Source organism: Oryctolagus cuniculus, chromosome 12 (assembly GCF_051225735.1).
Source record: "Oryctolagus cuniculus isolate XC-2025 breed Fujian yellow rabbit chromosome 12, ASM5122573v1, whole genome shotgun sequence".
Taxonomy (NCBI): Eukaryota; Metazoa; Chordata; class Mammalia; order Lagomorpha; family Leporidae; genus Oryctolagus; species Oryctolagus cuniculus.
The window spans coordinates 64064822-64081449 of NC_142878.1; the positions used below are offsets into that span (position 1 = coordinate 64064822).

At 54.4% G+C, this 16628-nt stretch overlaps 2 protein-coding genes across 5 annotated transcripts in view; one reads left to right on the forward strand and one right to left on the reverse strand.

Annotated features, from left to right (window-relative positions):
- Positions 1–16628, reverse strand: part of DNAJC17 (DnaJ heat shock protein family (Hsp40) member C17) — a 38185-nt gene that overhangs the window by 560 nt on the left and 20997 nt on the right. For all 4 annotated transcript variants that reach the window (XM_002717978.6, XM_089310071.1, XM_089310073.1 and 1 more), the window contains exons 2-10: positions 12115–12184; positions 11048–11106; positions 10727–10814; positions 7638–7729; positions 7302–7398; positions 6720–6763; positions 6314–6388; positions 5019–5099; positions 4458–4568 (exon numbers count right to left, since the gene is read on the reverse strand). In XM_002717978.6, coding sequence (XP_002718024.2) covers positions 4458–4568; positions 5019–5099; positions 6314–6388; positions 6720–6763; positions 7302–7398; positions 7638–7729; positions 10727–10814; positions 11048–11106; positions 12115–12184 — 717 coding nt within the window. The remainder of the gene's footprint in view (positions 1–4457; positions 4569–5018; positions 5100–6313; positions 6389–6719; positions 6764–7301; positions 7399–7637; positions 7730–10726; positions 10815–11047; positions 11107–12114; positions 12185–16628) is intronic.
- On the forward strand, positions 1245–2813 carry C12H15orf62 (chromosome 12 C15orf62 homolog). Its single transcript, XM_008269184.5, has one exon. It carries the CDS (start codon positions 1700–1702, stop codon positions 2270–2272), a length of 573 nt encoding a protein of 190 aa, XP_008267406.1. The 5' UTR covers positions 1245–1699; the 3' UTR covers positions 2273–2813.

Consider the following 16628-nt stretch of genomic DNA (forward strand, 5'->3'; position numbering starts at 1 on the left):
TGAGGATGCAAAAGGGAGCCCTGCCCTCCGAACAGAGGGCGCTGCCCCACCCCAGGATGGAAGCCAGCGTGAGGCCGGCGTGCCTTCTAAAATACACACCAGGGCTCCCGGCTCCTTTGTGATCTTGCTAGCACAGTGCAGTGGATTAAGGAGTGCTGTATTTTAATAATCAAAAGAATAACAAACAGCCACCTGGGGAGGGGGGCCGAGGCTGTGGGCTGGAGAACCAGCTCAACAGCAGAGCCCTGATAAGGTCTGCAGTGCAAATTAAATCACTTCCTCCCTCCCCGCGAAACAATCCTGTGGTCGCAAGGGCTTCTAGGGTAAGTGCCGCCCACCAGAGCCAGCACGGGCGAGCCAGGGCAGGGCTTGGAGGTGCCGTGGCTCCACCCAGTGGCACACCACGCTGGCGCCCAACAGCCAGGAGGAAAGTTTGGTGGCCAGTGAGCCAGGAAATCGGAAGGGAGTGGCTGGGGTTCAGATGCTAGGCCCTGGCCAACTGGTTTGGGGTCAGGGGTGTAGAGAAACAGGAAGTGTTACTCTGCTGGGAGCCCAGGAGCCACCCCCCCCAGCCTCGGTGCCGGCCCAGACAGAGCCTGCTGAGAGTTCCCGGCAGCCCTTTCCCCTAAAGGCCCAGCAGCAGGGGAGGAGGGGTGTGCACACGACGGCGGGGGTGGGGGGGTGTCTGGCCTTGGCCGCCCCCTCCTGCCAGGGTGCTGCCTGGGCAAAGTGAGGGACTATGAGGAAGCTGAGCCACCAAGCTGGATGCTGGCAGCCGCCCTGACAAGAAAACTCAGACTCACCTGCTGCCTGCCCAGAGCCCCGCCCTGGGAGGCGTGGAGCCCGTAGAGCTATGGGGCTGCTCCCCCCTCCCCATTCCTGCGGGCCCAGCAAATGAGAGCGCCTGTCACCCAGGGCTGAGTCAGCCGCACTAGCCACAAGTCTCTTCCTTCCCCTGCCTAGCCTGCCATCAATTAACTCCCACCTCCCTGGGCTCCTCCCACCCAGACACGCTGGGGGGCCGCGGTGGTGGGGCTGGGAAGCGACAGGAAGTGGCCTGGTGACACAGGGCAGGGCTGCCCCCAGAGGAATCTTGGGCGCTCCACTGCCCTGGGGTGTTGGTTGCGGCTGCCCCATCCCTGCACGGGATGCCACAATTACCTCAGAGCAGGAAGCTGGCTTCCCACCTGACTGAGTCAGCTGAGAACACAAACGCGGCCCCACGGCCGCACGCTGCCACAAACAGCCAAGCCACTCATCAGAGGCCCAGGCCGCCAGCGGAGAGGGCGCAGCCCTGCACTGCCCTGCACAGGCTGGGGACCGGGCGAGCTGGGGCCCATCGGCTCCCGCCCGTGCAAGGAGGGTGGCTGCGGCTGCCGCTGCCAAGAAGACCCGTCCCTGCCACCCTGGTGCTGCCTGGCTCCAGCTCCGGCTCCGTAAGTGATGCTCCTTCCTCTGGGGTTTTTCCACTGCCCTATCAAGTAACCAGGCCACTCCTGCCCCGTGGGAAAATCGCCGCTCTCTGCTCTCCTGAACAAAAAAGCAGCCTCCTCCTGGGGCCTCCGCTCACCATCCACGATGCTGGCCCAGGGCTGCAGAGCACGAGCCCCGCGGCCCCTGCTTCCCGCCCACTAGGGTGGCTCCCTGATCCTTGGCTTCACTGCTCCAGAGGGACGCAGTGGTCGCTGGCTGCTCTTGAATGCTGGGCTTCTGGGTGCAGGGCCCGCCTGCTGGCTCCCGGGGTCCCATGGAGACCTGGCGGAAAGGCTCCTTCCGCAACGCCCCCTTCTTCAAGCGGCTGACCCTGGGGCGGCCCCGGCGACTCTGGCGACAGGGCAGTGTGCTCAGCCAGGCCAGCACGGCTGGCGGTGACCACGAGGAGTACAGCAACCGAGAGGTCATCAGAGAGCTGCGAGGGAGGCCGGATGGCCGGCGCCTGCCGCTGTGGGGGGACGAGCAGCCCCGGGCCACCCTGCTGGCCCCACCCAAGCCCCCGCGCCTCTACCAAGAGAGCTCCAGCTGCCCCAACATCCTGGAGCCGCCAGCCGCCTACACTGCTGCCTACTCGGCCACCCTGCCCTCGGCGCTCTCCCTGGCAGCCCCCCTCCACCACTCCTCAGAGGACCTTGTGGACACTGCCCCCTTCCAGGGGCCGCCTGGCCCGGACCTCAACGATCCCTTCTTCTCCTTCAAGGTGGACCTGGGGGTGTCACTCCTGGAGGAAGTTCTGCAGCTGCTGAGGGAGCAGTTTCCCAGTGAGCCCAGCTCCTGAATGGGGGCTGGGCGGAGCAGAGCTGGGCTGATGAAGGGGCTAGCGGCTGCGGACGCAAGTCGTGGTTAAGGAAAAGGCAGGGATGGCAATCGAGGGCCACGGCTGCCCCCTGGACTTGAGTGGTCTTTCAGGTCACCCCAGCAAGGTACGGAGGCAAGTCAGAAATGGTGAGGGGCCACTTCCTGGCAGGAGGCCTGAAGGAAGCTGGCGCAGCCAGGGAAGGGAGCCACACCCTGCAACGCAGGAACCCGGCAAAGGCCTGCAGAGTGGGAGGGTGGCACAGGGCAAGTCACGGAATGGGAGGACTCAGACTGGGCAGAACCGATCAACCGATCGTGCCGTGCGCCGGCCCCTTCTGAAGCCACTGTCAACACACAGGTCCCCGCACAATGCTGGGCAAAACTGGTCCAGCCCAGGCCGAAGAGGAGGGTGGGAAGACCTGAGGGGAGATGGGGGACAGGCCTGACTTTGTCCAATGTGGCAGCCACTTGCTACATCTGGCTGTTGAAATTAACTGAAATAAAATAAAATACAAAACTCAGTTCCTCAGTCCCACATTTCAAATGTCCAGCAACTCCACATGGTTAATGGCTGCAACAGTAGAGGGTACAGGATGAACATTAACATCCTGGGGTTAAGTTTCACTGGACAGCACTGGCCTTGGGCCTAGGCCATCAGTGGCGTGTAGAAGGGACAAGCATCCAGGGGATGCAAAGGCAGGCCAATAGTGACATAAGTGATAACTCAGATGATCAGCAGCCTGTCAACACAGCTGTCCAGAGCAGTCCCCAGTGCCACGGAAGGCAGCTCTAGGCAGTGGCAGCCAAAGCCACAGGCACGGTTGGTAATCAGGTGCTTTGGGGAATTCCCATAAGTACTGGTGATGGAGCTCTTGGGAAATGCAGCTGAACAGTGGCAGATGCCCTTCCTGGGAGAAAAGCCTGAATCGGGGTAGACTCTCAACCATGAGGAGGCAACAGCTGGTCTCCAGAACCCTCCACCGGGACTGGGGGAGCTCTGCCCTGCCCGAACCTCTGACGATGGGCCTGCCAGCCAGGTCAGGGCCGTAGGTTGTGCTTCTGCCTCACCCCGCGGCCTGGCCGGGGCGATGTGGTTCTGACACCCAGGCCTCTTCGAGCCTGGCAGAGGGGAGGGCAGGCTGCAACATCACTGCCTCCACAGGCCCTATCCATAGCCTCCCCTTTCCTCCCCTGGCCCAGGTGCCAAGCTGAAAGCCTCCCTTGTGGCTTGAGGAGCCAAAGAATAAAACTAACACAGCCTATGGAGTGTCCCATGAGGCCGTGGAATGCAGGGACTTAGTTGTAGGAATGAAGTCTCTAAACTGGGTCCCGAGTTGGGCTCGAACCAGTTCCTGTTGGTCCGCTGTCCGGGGTCTGAGCACACTCACAGAGCGCTCTGGCAGGAGGAGAGCTGGGGCATGGCGGAGGGCCACGGGAGCAGTGCCCTGGGAACCCGCTGAGGAGGCAGACCGCAGGCACCCAGGCTGTTCCAGAGAGGGCCGAGCCAGGCTGCAGCTTGCCCCAGAGCAATCGGTATCACCAAGACGGGGGTGGGGTGGCCACAAGCCCTGCCAACCCCACTTCTGCCTCCAGACTGGAAAATGCCAGGGCCAGGGGAGGGGCTCTCACGTGAGCCTTCGTGGAAGCTGAGGACTGAGGGCTGGCAGTGAGCTAGCCTCAGCCAGGAGGCCTATCCCTCATGAGTACGGCAGGCGGTGGCCCCGCATCAGCAGGACAGCTTCTGAAGAGACAGCCCTGGTCACCCCTGTCCAGTGCACATTCACACCTGGGAAACTGAAGCGCTGGGAGAGGACGCAGCTGCCGAGGTCACCTGCCCCTCCCCTGCAGCTCTGGGTGAGCCAAGCCCCAGCTGCTTCCCTCCACAAGCAAAGGCAGCAGGAGCCCTCTGGGTGAGGAGGAGAGCCCACCAGGAGCCCCAAGTGGCGGGAAAGCAAAGCCTAAGAACCCTGGGTAGGGTAGAGCCCACAGGCAGGGCCTTCAGGGGGGAAAGAGGCCAACAGAACCACAGGCCTCCAGCTTGGGTTAGTGGCCCGACCAGTCCCACTCGGCTATATCTGGATAGACAGTGCCCCCAGAGAAGCCCAAACAGGAAGAGGACCCCCAAGCCTGGAGCAGGCCCAGCTGGGTGAGGCCTCTCTCCTCACCTTTGACAGTCCTGGGTGGCCAGGGCCCACCACGCCCTGGGGCTGTCCCTCCAGCCAGGAAATCTTCAGGGGGTTATCAATGAGGCCCACTTCATTCTGCACAGCCAGCGCCTGCCAAACAGAGCATCCGGTCCTAGTGCCATCATCAAATCAGCCACAGAGCGGCTCCCCCAAGCCCACAGGAAAAATGGAACCAGCATTCTGGTCTTGCGAGCAGAGCCGGCAACCTCAACAGGCTGAAAATGATGGTGTGCTGAAGCTCCAACCCTTCTCGGGACGGGGGAGGCCCTGCTCATCTGGGGGAGCGAGGACCACAAGGCTGGGAAGGCAGTGTGAGGGCCTCCAACCTGGAGAGTGAGGTAGAGGGTGTGGAGCCAGCTGTCCCAAACCTGAAAGTCACTGGGCCTCCCCTTCATCCCGGAGCACTCCCCCAGCTGTGCTAGGGGTCAGGGGCCCCGGGGGAGCCTTGGCTCTGTACAGACCCAGAGATGCCCTGGGAGTGGACAGCCTAACTTGGGGCCCGTGGGATAGGGCTGCTGCCCTAGATGACAAGGCACTCACCGCAGCCTTGACAGTCGCAAACTCCACCACAGCAGTGCCTGCCCTCTTACTGGAAAGCACCAGGTTGAGAATCTCACCATACTGTGGGGACAAAGGGAGCCCAGTAAGCATGGCTCAGCCATTAGCCCAGCTCAGCCCAGGGAGCACACACAGTACTTGTAGCTGCGGATAACCCCATTGCTGGCCAGAGCAGAAATAGGAAGGTCGCGTTTGGTTTTTTTGGTTTGTTTTTTAAGATTTATTTATTTATTTGAAACTCAGACACACAGAAGAAAAGAGAGAGAAAGAGATCTTCCAACTATTGGTTCACTCCCCAGATGTGCAACAGCCAGGGCTGAGCCAGGCCGAAGCCAGGAGCCAGGAACCAGGAGCCAGTGTCATCCAGGTCTCCCATGTGGGTGGCAGGGCTGTCTTCTACTGCTTTCCCCAGGCCACTAGCAGGAAGCTGGACTGGAAGCGGAGCAACTGGGACATGTACCAGTGCTCATATGGGATGCATCGCAGGTGGCAGCTTTACCTGCCATGCCACAATGCCCGCCCAAGGAAAGAGTGTTTTTAAACTCCCTTCCTTCTTTCCTTTCCTTCCTTTCCTTCCTTCCCTTTCTTAAATTTGAGAGACAGGGAGGGAAAGCTTCCTTCCACTGGTCCACTCTAAACGCCACATTGGTTGGGCCAAGTTGAGGCCAAAGCCAGGAACCAGGAGCTCAATCCAGGTCTCCCACCTGAGTGCCAGGGACCCAATTGCTTGAGCCCTCAGCTGCTGCCTCCCAGAGTCCACATTACCAGGAAGCTGGAATCAGGAGCTAGAGCAGTGGACTGAACCAGGTACCCTGACGCGGGGTGCAGGCACCTTAACTGCTACACTGAACACCTGTCCCAGACAGACTTTTTCCTCAAGTAATACAGGACAGCAAAGTAGAGCTAAGGCAAGATTGGCGACCTGGACTGGCGTCCTGGCAATGGATGCCTCAGTGGGCTACAGCAGGGGAAGGGTGGGGGGAGGGCCCTGTGCCAGACACCCCCCACACACACACTCAGCCACGCCCTGTGCTTCTAAGGGAGGTAAGGGCCAGACAGAGGCAGAGGAGAGACACACGTGGCAACACAAGTGAAAGGAAGACCAGGACCTGGGAGAAATCAGCCAAGACAGCCCCGCTCCCAGAAAAAAAAAAAAAAAAAAAGCACACACACACACAGCCGGTAGAGATGTTAAGGAGAGTTCGGGCACAGAGGACCCTGGGGTTGGGCGGAGATGCAGACTGGGGACGGGAAGAAGGGAAGTCACTGGGGCAGACCTTTTGCAAAAGCCGCAGGAGGACGTCCTCGGAGTAGCCACCTTGGGACCCGTCCTCCTTGCACTTCCACTTTAGCTGAAAAGACAGCACCATTCAACACCACCCGCGCTGACCAGCACCAGACCCCAGAAGTGAGCAGGCACTTCCTCATCTCCGAGCACCGGTGACCTGGGACGCACCACCCAAACCCGGCTGTCCCCTTGAAAACCAAGAGGCACCCGCTCCAGAGCGCTTCCTGCGCTGTGAGGCGCACCCGCAGAGGGCTCCGGGGTGTGCGGTGCCCTTGCCTTTTGTGGGGAGCTCTGAGAGGCAGTCCTGGCCTCCAGCAGCCCCTCGAGCCACGGGAGCCTCTGTTGTTGCTGCGGGGAGGCGGGGCAGGTGGCCCGCAGACCCTGCCTCAGCTCACCTTTAGTTTAGGGGTTCCTTTGGCTTCACAATGTTCTGCCTTTCCTAGAAATGTTGGGAAAAGAGGAAAAGAAGAACGTACGGGAGTCAGAGGTTCTCTCAGAGGGGATGCAGGCCAGGGCCAGAGGGACCTAGCAAGGTCACACCTGCCCTGGTGAGGGGCCTGGTGGGCCAAGGGGATGCAGTCCCACCCCCACTCCCAGAGAAGCCGCCACCCAGGTGTGGTCTGCACAGCCCTCCTGGAGGTCACCTGGTAGTGTTCTCCAGACGAAGGGCTAGGAACACCTTGTGGGAGCAGGAGGCAGAGACAGACCACCCAGTTCCACTGAAAAAGTGTCCCAAGGCCTCCCTCCGGGACTTGCTCCATAAGAAAGCCACCTCTGCCAGGAACAACACAACCACAGCCAGGCCATCTCAGGCATAAAAAAAAGCAAACAGGCCCAAGAGAAGTGGTAGGAAGAAGGGGCAGGGGCATGTGACAGGAGCTATGGATGCTCCTAGGGTTCCAGCAACTCAACTGAGCACCAGTGCGGCCGCTCTGGGCACTGCGGAGCCACACGGATCGGGGCACGATGGCTCTCACCTCTCAGTCTCTGCTCCCGTTCCTGGCGCATCTGCTCCTGCATCAGCCTCTGCTGTTCTTCTAACTGCCGGGAACCTTCTTCTCGGAGGCGTTCAATCTGCAGAGTGGGGGGTGGAGGGTGACAATTCTGCCTGGATCCAGCTCCAGGTTGGCTCCCCTTGTAAAGGTCCCTGGGAGGCACCACCTGCTAGGATTCAGCAACCTGTCGGGGGGACAAGGCACTCCGCTGCCCCAGAGGAAGGTGGAAAGAGCAGGCCCTCCTTGCCACACCAGCCACCCACATCCCTCCTCCTCCTCCTGCCCACAGCCCTGGTGCTAGTGTGCCTGGATGCTCACCTCTTGCTCGAGTGTCCTGGTGCTCCGGCTCTCGTCCTCCTCCTCACTGCCCTGGGCCTGGGCCTGGGCCTGCCGCTCCCGGGCCTCCAGGTCTAGGCACAAGGGTTGAATGAATGACCAAGTTGCTGGCCTGCGCAGTTCTTCCACAGCCTCAGCCCACCCCAGCTCTGGTGCTTCCCGAAGCCTCGCGCGGGACGAGGCCATCCAGGGACCCCACCCCTCCCTCAGTGCCCACATGTCCCCAAGTCCTCGCCCGTGGAGAAGAGCCACAGCACAGAGGAAGGACGGGCAGCAGAGCAGCCCGGGGGCTGGAAGGGTGAGAACGGCTCACGACAAGCAGGCTGGCTCGCTCCGGGAACAGGTGCAGGTGCTTGCGGCAGCAGCAGAGAGCCAGGCAGGACTCCTGGCCTTCGTGCCTGCAGTCAGGCACCAGAGCCTGACCTGAGGCCTCACCCTGGCTCTGTTTCATTCCCCACCACTGCACTCGAGCTCTCGCCGTCTCCTCTGCCCCTACGCCGCTCTCCTTTCTAAGCCTCCCTGTGGGCCTGATCCAGAGGCTCCCACGGGATGGGCGGGTCGAAGGAGGCAGCATCCACAGCCCTGAGCACCCTATACCTTCTCACAGAAACTCGCTGCGGGGCCTGTGCCGAGCCAGCTGCCGTGACGACGCTTCTCTCAGGCCTGGGGCTTACTACTTTCCTTTCTGTTACCTCAAACTTCCTTTCCCTTGATAAAGAAATGGATGTTGTTGGAAAGGATATCCCTTTTTGTATTGGTGGACTGTTACATATAAGTCAATGCTAATGGCAAGGCCCATAAAAGTTATTCCCACTGGAAACCTGTTCACCCCTTCTCACTTCCCATAATCCTGTTCCCAGATACTTCAGCTGAGAAGTCTTTCACCAGACAGTGACTTAGTGGTGTCTCATACCTGTTTATACTCATGTGTGCATTAACTGCGTGCAGCTTTACCTCCTATCAGCAATTATATTACACTACAAGAAAGATGTGTTGGCACAGGCTCTTTGTTTTGTGAAATTTTTCTAACTACTTGGAAAACAGACCTTAAAACCATTTGATTTTTCCTCTTAGTAATATTAATCTGTTCATCTAACTCTAGGCAGCATTAAATAGAGTTGAAGAAATACTGTAGTATTTATTTTGTACCCTTTCTCCACAAAATTTGAATTAAATACATATGTGAGGTTATTTGCAACAATGGATGCAAAGGTGTTGATGAATGGCCACACATTTTTTAGACTTTGTTGTAGTATATAAGAATTTGGGTGCACACATAACAATCTTATAATCTATTGAATGCAGTTTTTCATGGAATACTAGAGAGGTCTTATTGCCAAACTGATTGCAATGAGGCACTAAGAAAATTATACATGTAGTGAAGAAAATACTTAAGTTCATCTCTAGAACATATTTAACAAATGTGAGACACTTTTTCATTTTAGAGTTATTTTGAAATGAAGATGAGGGGCCAGTGCCGTGGCTCACTTGGCTAATCCTCCGCCTGTGGCGCCGGCATCCCATATGGGCAGTGGGTTCTAGTCCTGGTTGCTCCTCTTCCAGTCCAGCTCTCTGCTGTGGCCCAGGAGGGCAGTGGAGGATGGCCCAAGTGCTTGAGGCCCTGCACCCGCATGGGAGACCAGGAAGAAGCACCTGGCTCCTGGCTTTGGATCAGCGCAGCGCCGGTCTTAGCGGCCATTTGGGGAGTGAACCAATGGAAGAAAGATCTTTCTTTCTGTCTCTCTCTCTCTCTCACTGTCTATAATTCTACCTGTCAAATAAATAAAAAATAAAATAAAATAAAAAAAAAATGAAGATGAAAATGTGTTCATCTTGACTATCTTTTCAAATCTGAGGAAATTATTTATACCATATTATGAGACAAGTACGCCAAGAAAAAAATGTGGGGAACAGTAGCATACTGAAAGTGTGTATACAGTTCATGCCTTTCTAAGGCTGCCAGTCATTCTGGCTTTGAACAGTCCCTATAGCCACAGTCCTTACTGTACCCCAACTCACAGCCGTCTTTAGAAGTTTTATGTTCATAGTGAAAGGAATGTTGACTCTGAAATTATACATTTATTTTAATGCCACTATAAACTAATGGAAGCAAACTTGCTAAATATTGAGAGAATAATCTGCTAAGCTAAGTTATAGACAGCAATGTAGCTCTTCTCTCTAGATGGTTTCTCATAATGGCTTCCTGTTACTTGACTATTTTCTTGGTGAACATTAAAACTAAAGTAGTGACTGGAATTGGTTATCTGGCTAAGGATTTTGAAACACATTTTGAATAATATGACTTAGTGTTTAATGGGGAAATAAAATATTTTTTCATATTCATTCCATCTTCCCTGTACTATGTTTGGAATTGATCATAAAAAAAAACCTCCACAAAAAAGAGAAAGAAATGGATGTATGAGTTTATGCATGTACATGTATGAATGTGCACTAACACAGAGATATTGAATATCTATATTTAATACAGAGGGAAAAAATGAGTAAATAAGGCTTGAACCAGTCTTACTGGGTTGATGAAAATGTTCTAAAATTGATTTACAAACATAGTAGCACCATTTATAACTTTACTAAAGATCACTGAACACCACGCATGGGATGGGTGGATGTTATGACACGCAAAGAATATTGTAATAAAGCTGTTAGCAAAGAGAAGAGCTGCACCGCTTTAGTAAAATCTCTGGGCAGGTGTGAACCTGGAAGAAATAAAAAGACCCTGCCTGGCCCAGGGAAAGCCAATGCCAATCCCACACTCCATGAATTCACAGCCCGGCCCCGGCAGGTTCTTAAACTTCTGGTGTCCCAGCTTCTCTGCCTATAAAAGTGGGTTGGTGTGACAATTAAAGCTCTTGTCGCACTGCTCAGCCAACAGGCAATCTGGTGATTATCATGATTATCATTCCTGACAGTGTCTTCAGGATCCAGCTTCTCAGAACAGAGTCTGGCCCCGAGTCTGGGCCAAGAAGCCTGGAGCTGCTGTAGTGAACGTCCAGGAAGAAAGGGGGGGAGGTGAACGGAAACGGTGAAGGGCAGCAGCTGCCCGGGGGACCTACCAAGCTTCACCTTCTTCCTCTTCTCATCAAGTTTCTGGGTCCTCTCTGCTGCCTGCTTCTTGGCTCTCCTGATCTTGTCATAGGCAGCCTGGTGGGACAGAGGGACACGGAGCAGCAATTCAGTCGGAGAACAGAGACAGAGGCCTGTCATCTTCCTGGTCCTGCTTCCTAGCCCCAGACCACTGGGGCAGCAGCCTGGTGACGGGGTCTCCAGGGCTCAGACAGCAAGGACGGTGCCACAGGGCAGAGGGCAGAGGATGAAGGTAAAGGGCAGGACGCTCTCTACCACGAGGACAGTTCAGGTAAGGAAGACGCACTTACCCTGGCCGCAGCATCGGTCAGCACTTCCAAGGCCTGAGAGAGCTGGTGGAAGAGCTCAGCTATGCACAGGATCAAAACGAGAGAGGAGAAAATGGTGGTTACACGTGGTGGCAGTGTACTCCCTCAAAAGACCACCTCGGGACAGGTCTCCGGCACACAAGTTAAGAGGCGCTGCGACACACCAGCTTCCCACACTGGCGTACCTGGGCTCAGGGTCTGGCTCTGCTCCCTATTCCAGCTTCCTGCTAATGCGCATTCTGGTAAGCAACAGTGACCTACCAAGCTCAGGTAGTTGTGTGCCTGCTACCCATGTGGGAGATCTGGATTGTGTTCCTGGCTCCTGGCTTAGGCCTGGCCTCGTCCCAGCCATTGCAGGCCTTTGGAGAGTGAATCAGTGGATGGGACCTCTCCCTCTGTCTCTGTCTCTCGCTCTCTCTCTGTTTTCCTGTCTCTCAAATCAATCAATAAATAAATCTTTTAAAGAAAGAAAATACTTTCTTTTTTTTTAAATATTTTGTTTATTTATTTGAGAGGTAGAGTTACAGAAAGAGGGAGAAAGAGAGAAAAGTCTTCTATCTTGGTTCATTCCCCAAATGGCCACAACAGCCAGAGCTGGGCCAATCCAAAGCCAGGAGCCAGGAGCCTCCTCCGGGTTTCCCACGCGGATGCAGGGGTCCAAGCACTTGGCCATCCTCTACTACCTTCCCAGGCCATAGCAGAGAGCTGGATCAGAAGAGAAGCAGTGGGTACTAGAACTGGCGCCCACATGGGATGCCGGCACTGCAGGCAGAGGCATAGCCCACTACGCCACAGCGCCAGCCCAGGAAAGGCAATTCTAAGAAGCTACAGGATGGTAGAAAAGCCAAGAGCAGGTGACAGACCAGCAAGGAAAGGTGAGTACAACAGCAACTGGCCAGACGTCCCAAACCTGTGAAGCCCCGGCACCCACTGCCCAGAGCCAGGCTGTGTGCAGCCACCCTCCATAGCACTCACACACCTGTGTGCCGGGAAATGCAATGCCCAGGTGAGCAAGTCTCTGTTTCCCCGTGGCCTTAGGAGGGTCTCACCTGCTTTGGGATTATCGGGGTTTTTGTCTGGGTGGCAGGAGAGGGCCTTCTGCCTGTACGCCTTCTTCACCTGGAAGAGTCAGAACACAGGGTCATTCACTCTCACCCCAGGGACAACAGGAAGTCTGAGGCCCACCTAAGAGAGAGGCTGCTGGCTGCCACTTCAAAGCCACTGTGCAGGTCTGCAACGGAGGACAGAGACCTGTGGAGGGCACCAGTCACTGCCACCCAAGAGATGGGCCTGGCCCCTTCCCACAGCACTACAGATGTGGCAAGGGGTTCCTGGAAGGGCAGAGGTTTCTCTACAGCCCCCTGAAGATGGGTACTCCCTACAAACCCTCGGTGGGCATGTGACTGGGCAAACTTCTCTGGAAGAATGTTTAGCCATCAAGTTTAAAACATACTTTCCCTTTGACGCAGCACTAGGAATTTGGGTGTGCAGAGGTAAACTACTCACTGCAGCACTGCTTACCCATTTTTATCTACCACAGGCATCAGTCAAATCTCCATCAACTGGAAAGCTCATTAAAAAAAAAAAAAAAAAAAAAAACCCTATGAAAGGTTGGAGCGTCAGTCTGAGTCCTGGCTGCTCTGCTTCCATCCAACTTCCTGCTGGTGAGCCTGGGAAGGCAGTGGATGATGGCCCAAGTGCTTGGACCCCTGCCACCCATGTAGGAGACCAGGATGAAGTTCCTGGCTCTTTGCTTTGATCTGATCCAGACCTAGCTATTGCAACCATATGGGTAGTGGGCCAGGGGATGGAAGATCGATCTCTCTCTCCCCTTCTCTGTCACTCTGCCTTTCAAATAAATAAATCTTTAAAACGCACCCACATGGGAGACCCAGAAGAAGCTCCTAGTTTCAGGTTGGCTCAGCTCCAGCTATTGCAGCCATTTAGGGAGTAAAACAGAGGATAGAAGACTTCTCTCTCTGTCTGTCTCTGTCTGTAACTCTGCCTCTCAAATAAATAAATAAATCTTTAAAAATAAAAATAAAAAATTATGAAGGGGCCAGTGTTGTGGCATAGGGGGTTAAGCTACTGCTTGCAACACCTACATCTCATACCACAGTACCTAGTTTGAGTCCCATCTATTCCATGCTCCCTATCCAACTCCCTGCTAATGCAGCAGGCAATGGCCCAGGTACTTGGCTCCTTGCCACCCACATAGGAGAGCTGGATGGATTTCTGTGTTCCTGGCTTCAGCCTGACCTTGCAACCTACCTACCTCTGTCACTCTGCTTTTCAAATAAATGCATATTTTAAAAACTTTTTAAAAAAAGATTTATTTATTTAAAAGGCAGAATGACAGAGAAGAAGGGAGAGGGAGAGACAGAGAGAGAGAGATCTTCCACCTGCTGGTTTACTCCCCAAATGGCTGCAATGGCCAGAACTGGAACTCCATTCAGGTCTCCCACGTGGGTGGCAATGGCCCGAGTACACTGGCCATCTTCTGCTGCTTTCCCAGGTGCATCAGAAGGGAGCTGAATAGGAAGTAGAGCAGCGGGGACTTGAACTGGTACTCACTTGGGATGCTGGCATTGTAGGCAGTGGCTTAACCTACTATGCCATAGTGCTAGCCCCAAGAAGTTTTTTTTAATAAAAAAAATTTCTTATTATAGAAATATTCTTATTATAAAACAAACCTAGGGGCTGGCATTGTGGCAAGGTAGGCTAAGCCTCTACTTGTGGCATCAAGGACGTGGGTTCATGTCCCAGCTGCTCCTCTTCTGATCCAGCTCCCTGCCAATGGCCTGGGAAAGTAGTGGAAGATGGCCTAAGTGCTTGGACCCCTGAACCCACGTGGGAGACCTGGAAAAAGCTCCTGGCTCCAGGTGTTGTAGCCATTTGAGGAATGAACCAGCAGAAGGAAGACTTTTCTCTTTGTCTCTCCCTCTCTGTATCTGTAGCTCTACCTCTCAAATAAATAAGTAAAATCTTAAAACAAAACAAAAACCTAGCTACCAGGCTGTTTCACCTATGACCTACATAGCTGATACAAGTGAACACGGAGTACAGAATCCCAGACTCTGGCCTCGGCTTCCTGAGCCTTTGTGCAGGTTACCTACTGCTCAAGCCCCCTGGGAGGAACAGCTGAGCAGAATGGCTTCCCAGTCTTCTCAGAGAAATACTTCAGCTCTCAAGTGTGCTAAAGGACCTTCAGGGGCAAGCAGCCAGTGGCTACCAGAGAAGGGCCTGCTGGGCAGGTGTCTGACTCAACTCCTCCGGCAGAGGCACCACCTAGGCCAGGAACATGGAGGTATGCTGCCACCTGCTGGGCCAGAGCAGCACCACACCTTCACCTGCCAGGGCAGCCCAAGCAGTTTGGCTCCCCGACTGAGCAGGAGGCAGCAAGAGAGGCTCCCAGGACCGGCAGTGAGGTTAAAGATGTGCCCTCCCTTGGCTGGTGCCGCGGATCACTAGGCTAATCCTCCGCCTTGCGGCGCCGGCACATCAGGTTCTAGTCCCAGATTCTGTCCCGGTTGCCCCTCTTCCAGGCCAGCTCTCTGCTGTGGCCAGGGAGTGCAGTGGAGGATGGCCCAAGTGCTTGGGCCCTACACCCCATGGGAGGCCAGGAGAAGCACCTGGCTCCTGCCTTCAGATCAGCGCAGTGCGCCGGCCACAGCGGCCATTGGAGGGTGAATCAATAGTAAAGGAAGACCTTTCTCCCTGTCTCACTGTCCACTCTGCCTGTCAAAAAAAAAAAAAAAAAAAAAAAAAAAAGATGTGCCCTCCCACCCTCCTGTCTGCTCACCTACACACACCTTCCCGACCCCAGTGATCTCTCAGTCACTCTGCTTCACTGTCAAAAAGTAAGCATGGGAAGGGAAGGGGAGGTGGCCACTTTCTAGTTCGTCTGAAGTTACTAGGTCGTCTTTGCTCCTCAGACCCCTATCTTTTCTCTTTCCCTCTCTTTTCTCTCATTACCCCAGCTTCATTTCCCTCTCATTTTAAAGTAAGCTTTTTTTTCTAACATTTTTTATATTTTATGACCCTTTATTTATTTATTTTTTTTAAGATTCATTTATTTACTTGAAAGGCAGAGTTACAGAGAGAGGGAAGGAGATCTTCCATTACTGTCACCCACATGGGAAACCTGGATGGAGTTCCTGGCTCCTGGCTTCGGCATGGCCCAGTCCTGGCTGTTGTTGCCATTTGGGGAGTGAACTAGTAGATGGAAGAACTCTCTCTCCTCTCCCCTCTTCCCTCTCTTCTCTCCCCTTTCTCTCTCTCTCTCTCTCTCTCTCTCTCCCCTTTCCCTTCTCTCTCTCTCTCTTTCCATTTATTTATTTGAAAGGCAGAATTACAGAGAGGCAGAGAGAGAGAGATCTTCCATCTGCTGGTTCACTCCTAAGTGGCTGCAATGGCCCAAGCTTGGCCAATCTGAAGTCAGAAGCCAGGAGCTTCTTCTGGGTCTCCCACACAGGTACAAGGACCCAGGCACTTGAGCCATCTTCTACTGCTTTTCCCAGGCCACAGGAGGGAGCTGGATAGGAAGAGGAGCAGCCAGGACACAAACTGGCACCCATATGGGATGCTGGTGCCATAGCCAGAGGTTTAGTCTACTGCACCACAGAGTTGGCCCCAATAATTCTTTTTTTAAAAAACTGGTTCCTATGTTCTTTTCTGTACATCTGAGAGGGGAAGTAAAAGGGAAAAGTGAGAGCACCAGTAAGAGAGCAGGAGCAAAGGAGCAGGAGTAGGTGGCGTGGAGGGACCCCCTTCATCTTCCTTTCTTTTTGGAAAATATTTCATGGGTTTTATTCTAATGAGATGATATTAAGTTTTGTGTGTTATACTTAATTTTGGATGTTCTATATCAGAAAAAAATTTTGTTTGCTTAAATAGGGGAACAAGATTATTCAAACTGAATAAAATCAATTATGTATAATAATGGGAAATTAATCTACTTTTTTTTTTTGACAGGCAGAGTGGACAGTGAGAGAGAGACAGAGAGAAAGGTCTTCCTTTGCCGCTGGTTCACCCTCCAATGGCCACCACGCCCAGCGTGCTGTGGCCGGCGCATCGCGCTAATCCGAAGCCAGGAGCCAGGTACTTATCCTGGTCTCCCATGGGGTGCAGGGCCCAAGCACTAGGGCCACCCTCCACTGCCTTCCCTGGCCACAGCAAAGAGCTGGCCTGGAAGAGGGGCAACCAGGACAGAATCCGGCGCCCCGACCGGTACTAGAACCCGGTGTGCCAGCGCCACAAGGCGGAGGATTAGCCTAGTGAGCCGCAGCACCGGCCAATCTACATATGTTAATATGCTTCCTTATCAATTCTCTTTCCTGAATCTGTTCCTTTGACAGATGTCTGTAATGATACCACCATTTTATCTGAAGCAACTGCAACAACCACACCCAGGTTACCTCTCTCCACCTAAGTGACCCCCACCCTTCCCTCACCAGTCCAGCCTCCCACACTTCCAATAATGACAACCAAACACGTCTTCCCCAATCACTTGGATGTCTCCTTGGTCCCCCATTCCCTCTAGGCTGAGCCTGTGCCTCAATTT

Coding starts and splice junctions, on each gene's coding strand:
- C12H15orf62 (XM_008269184.5), top strand. CDS start 1,700: ATGCTGGGCTTCTGGGTGCAGGGCCCGCCTGCTGGCTCCCGGGGTCCC.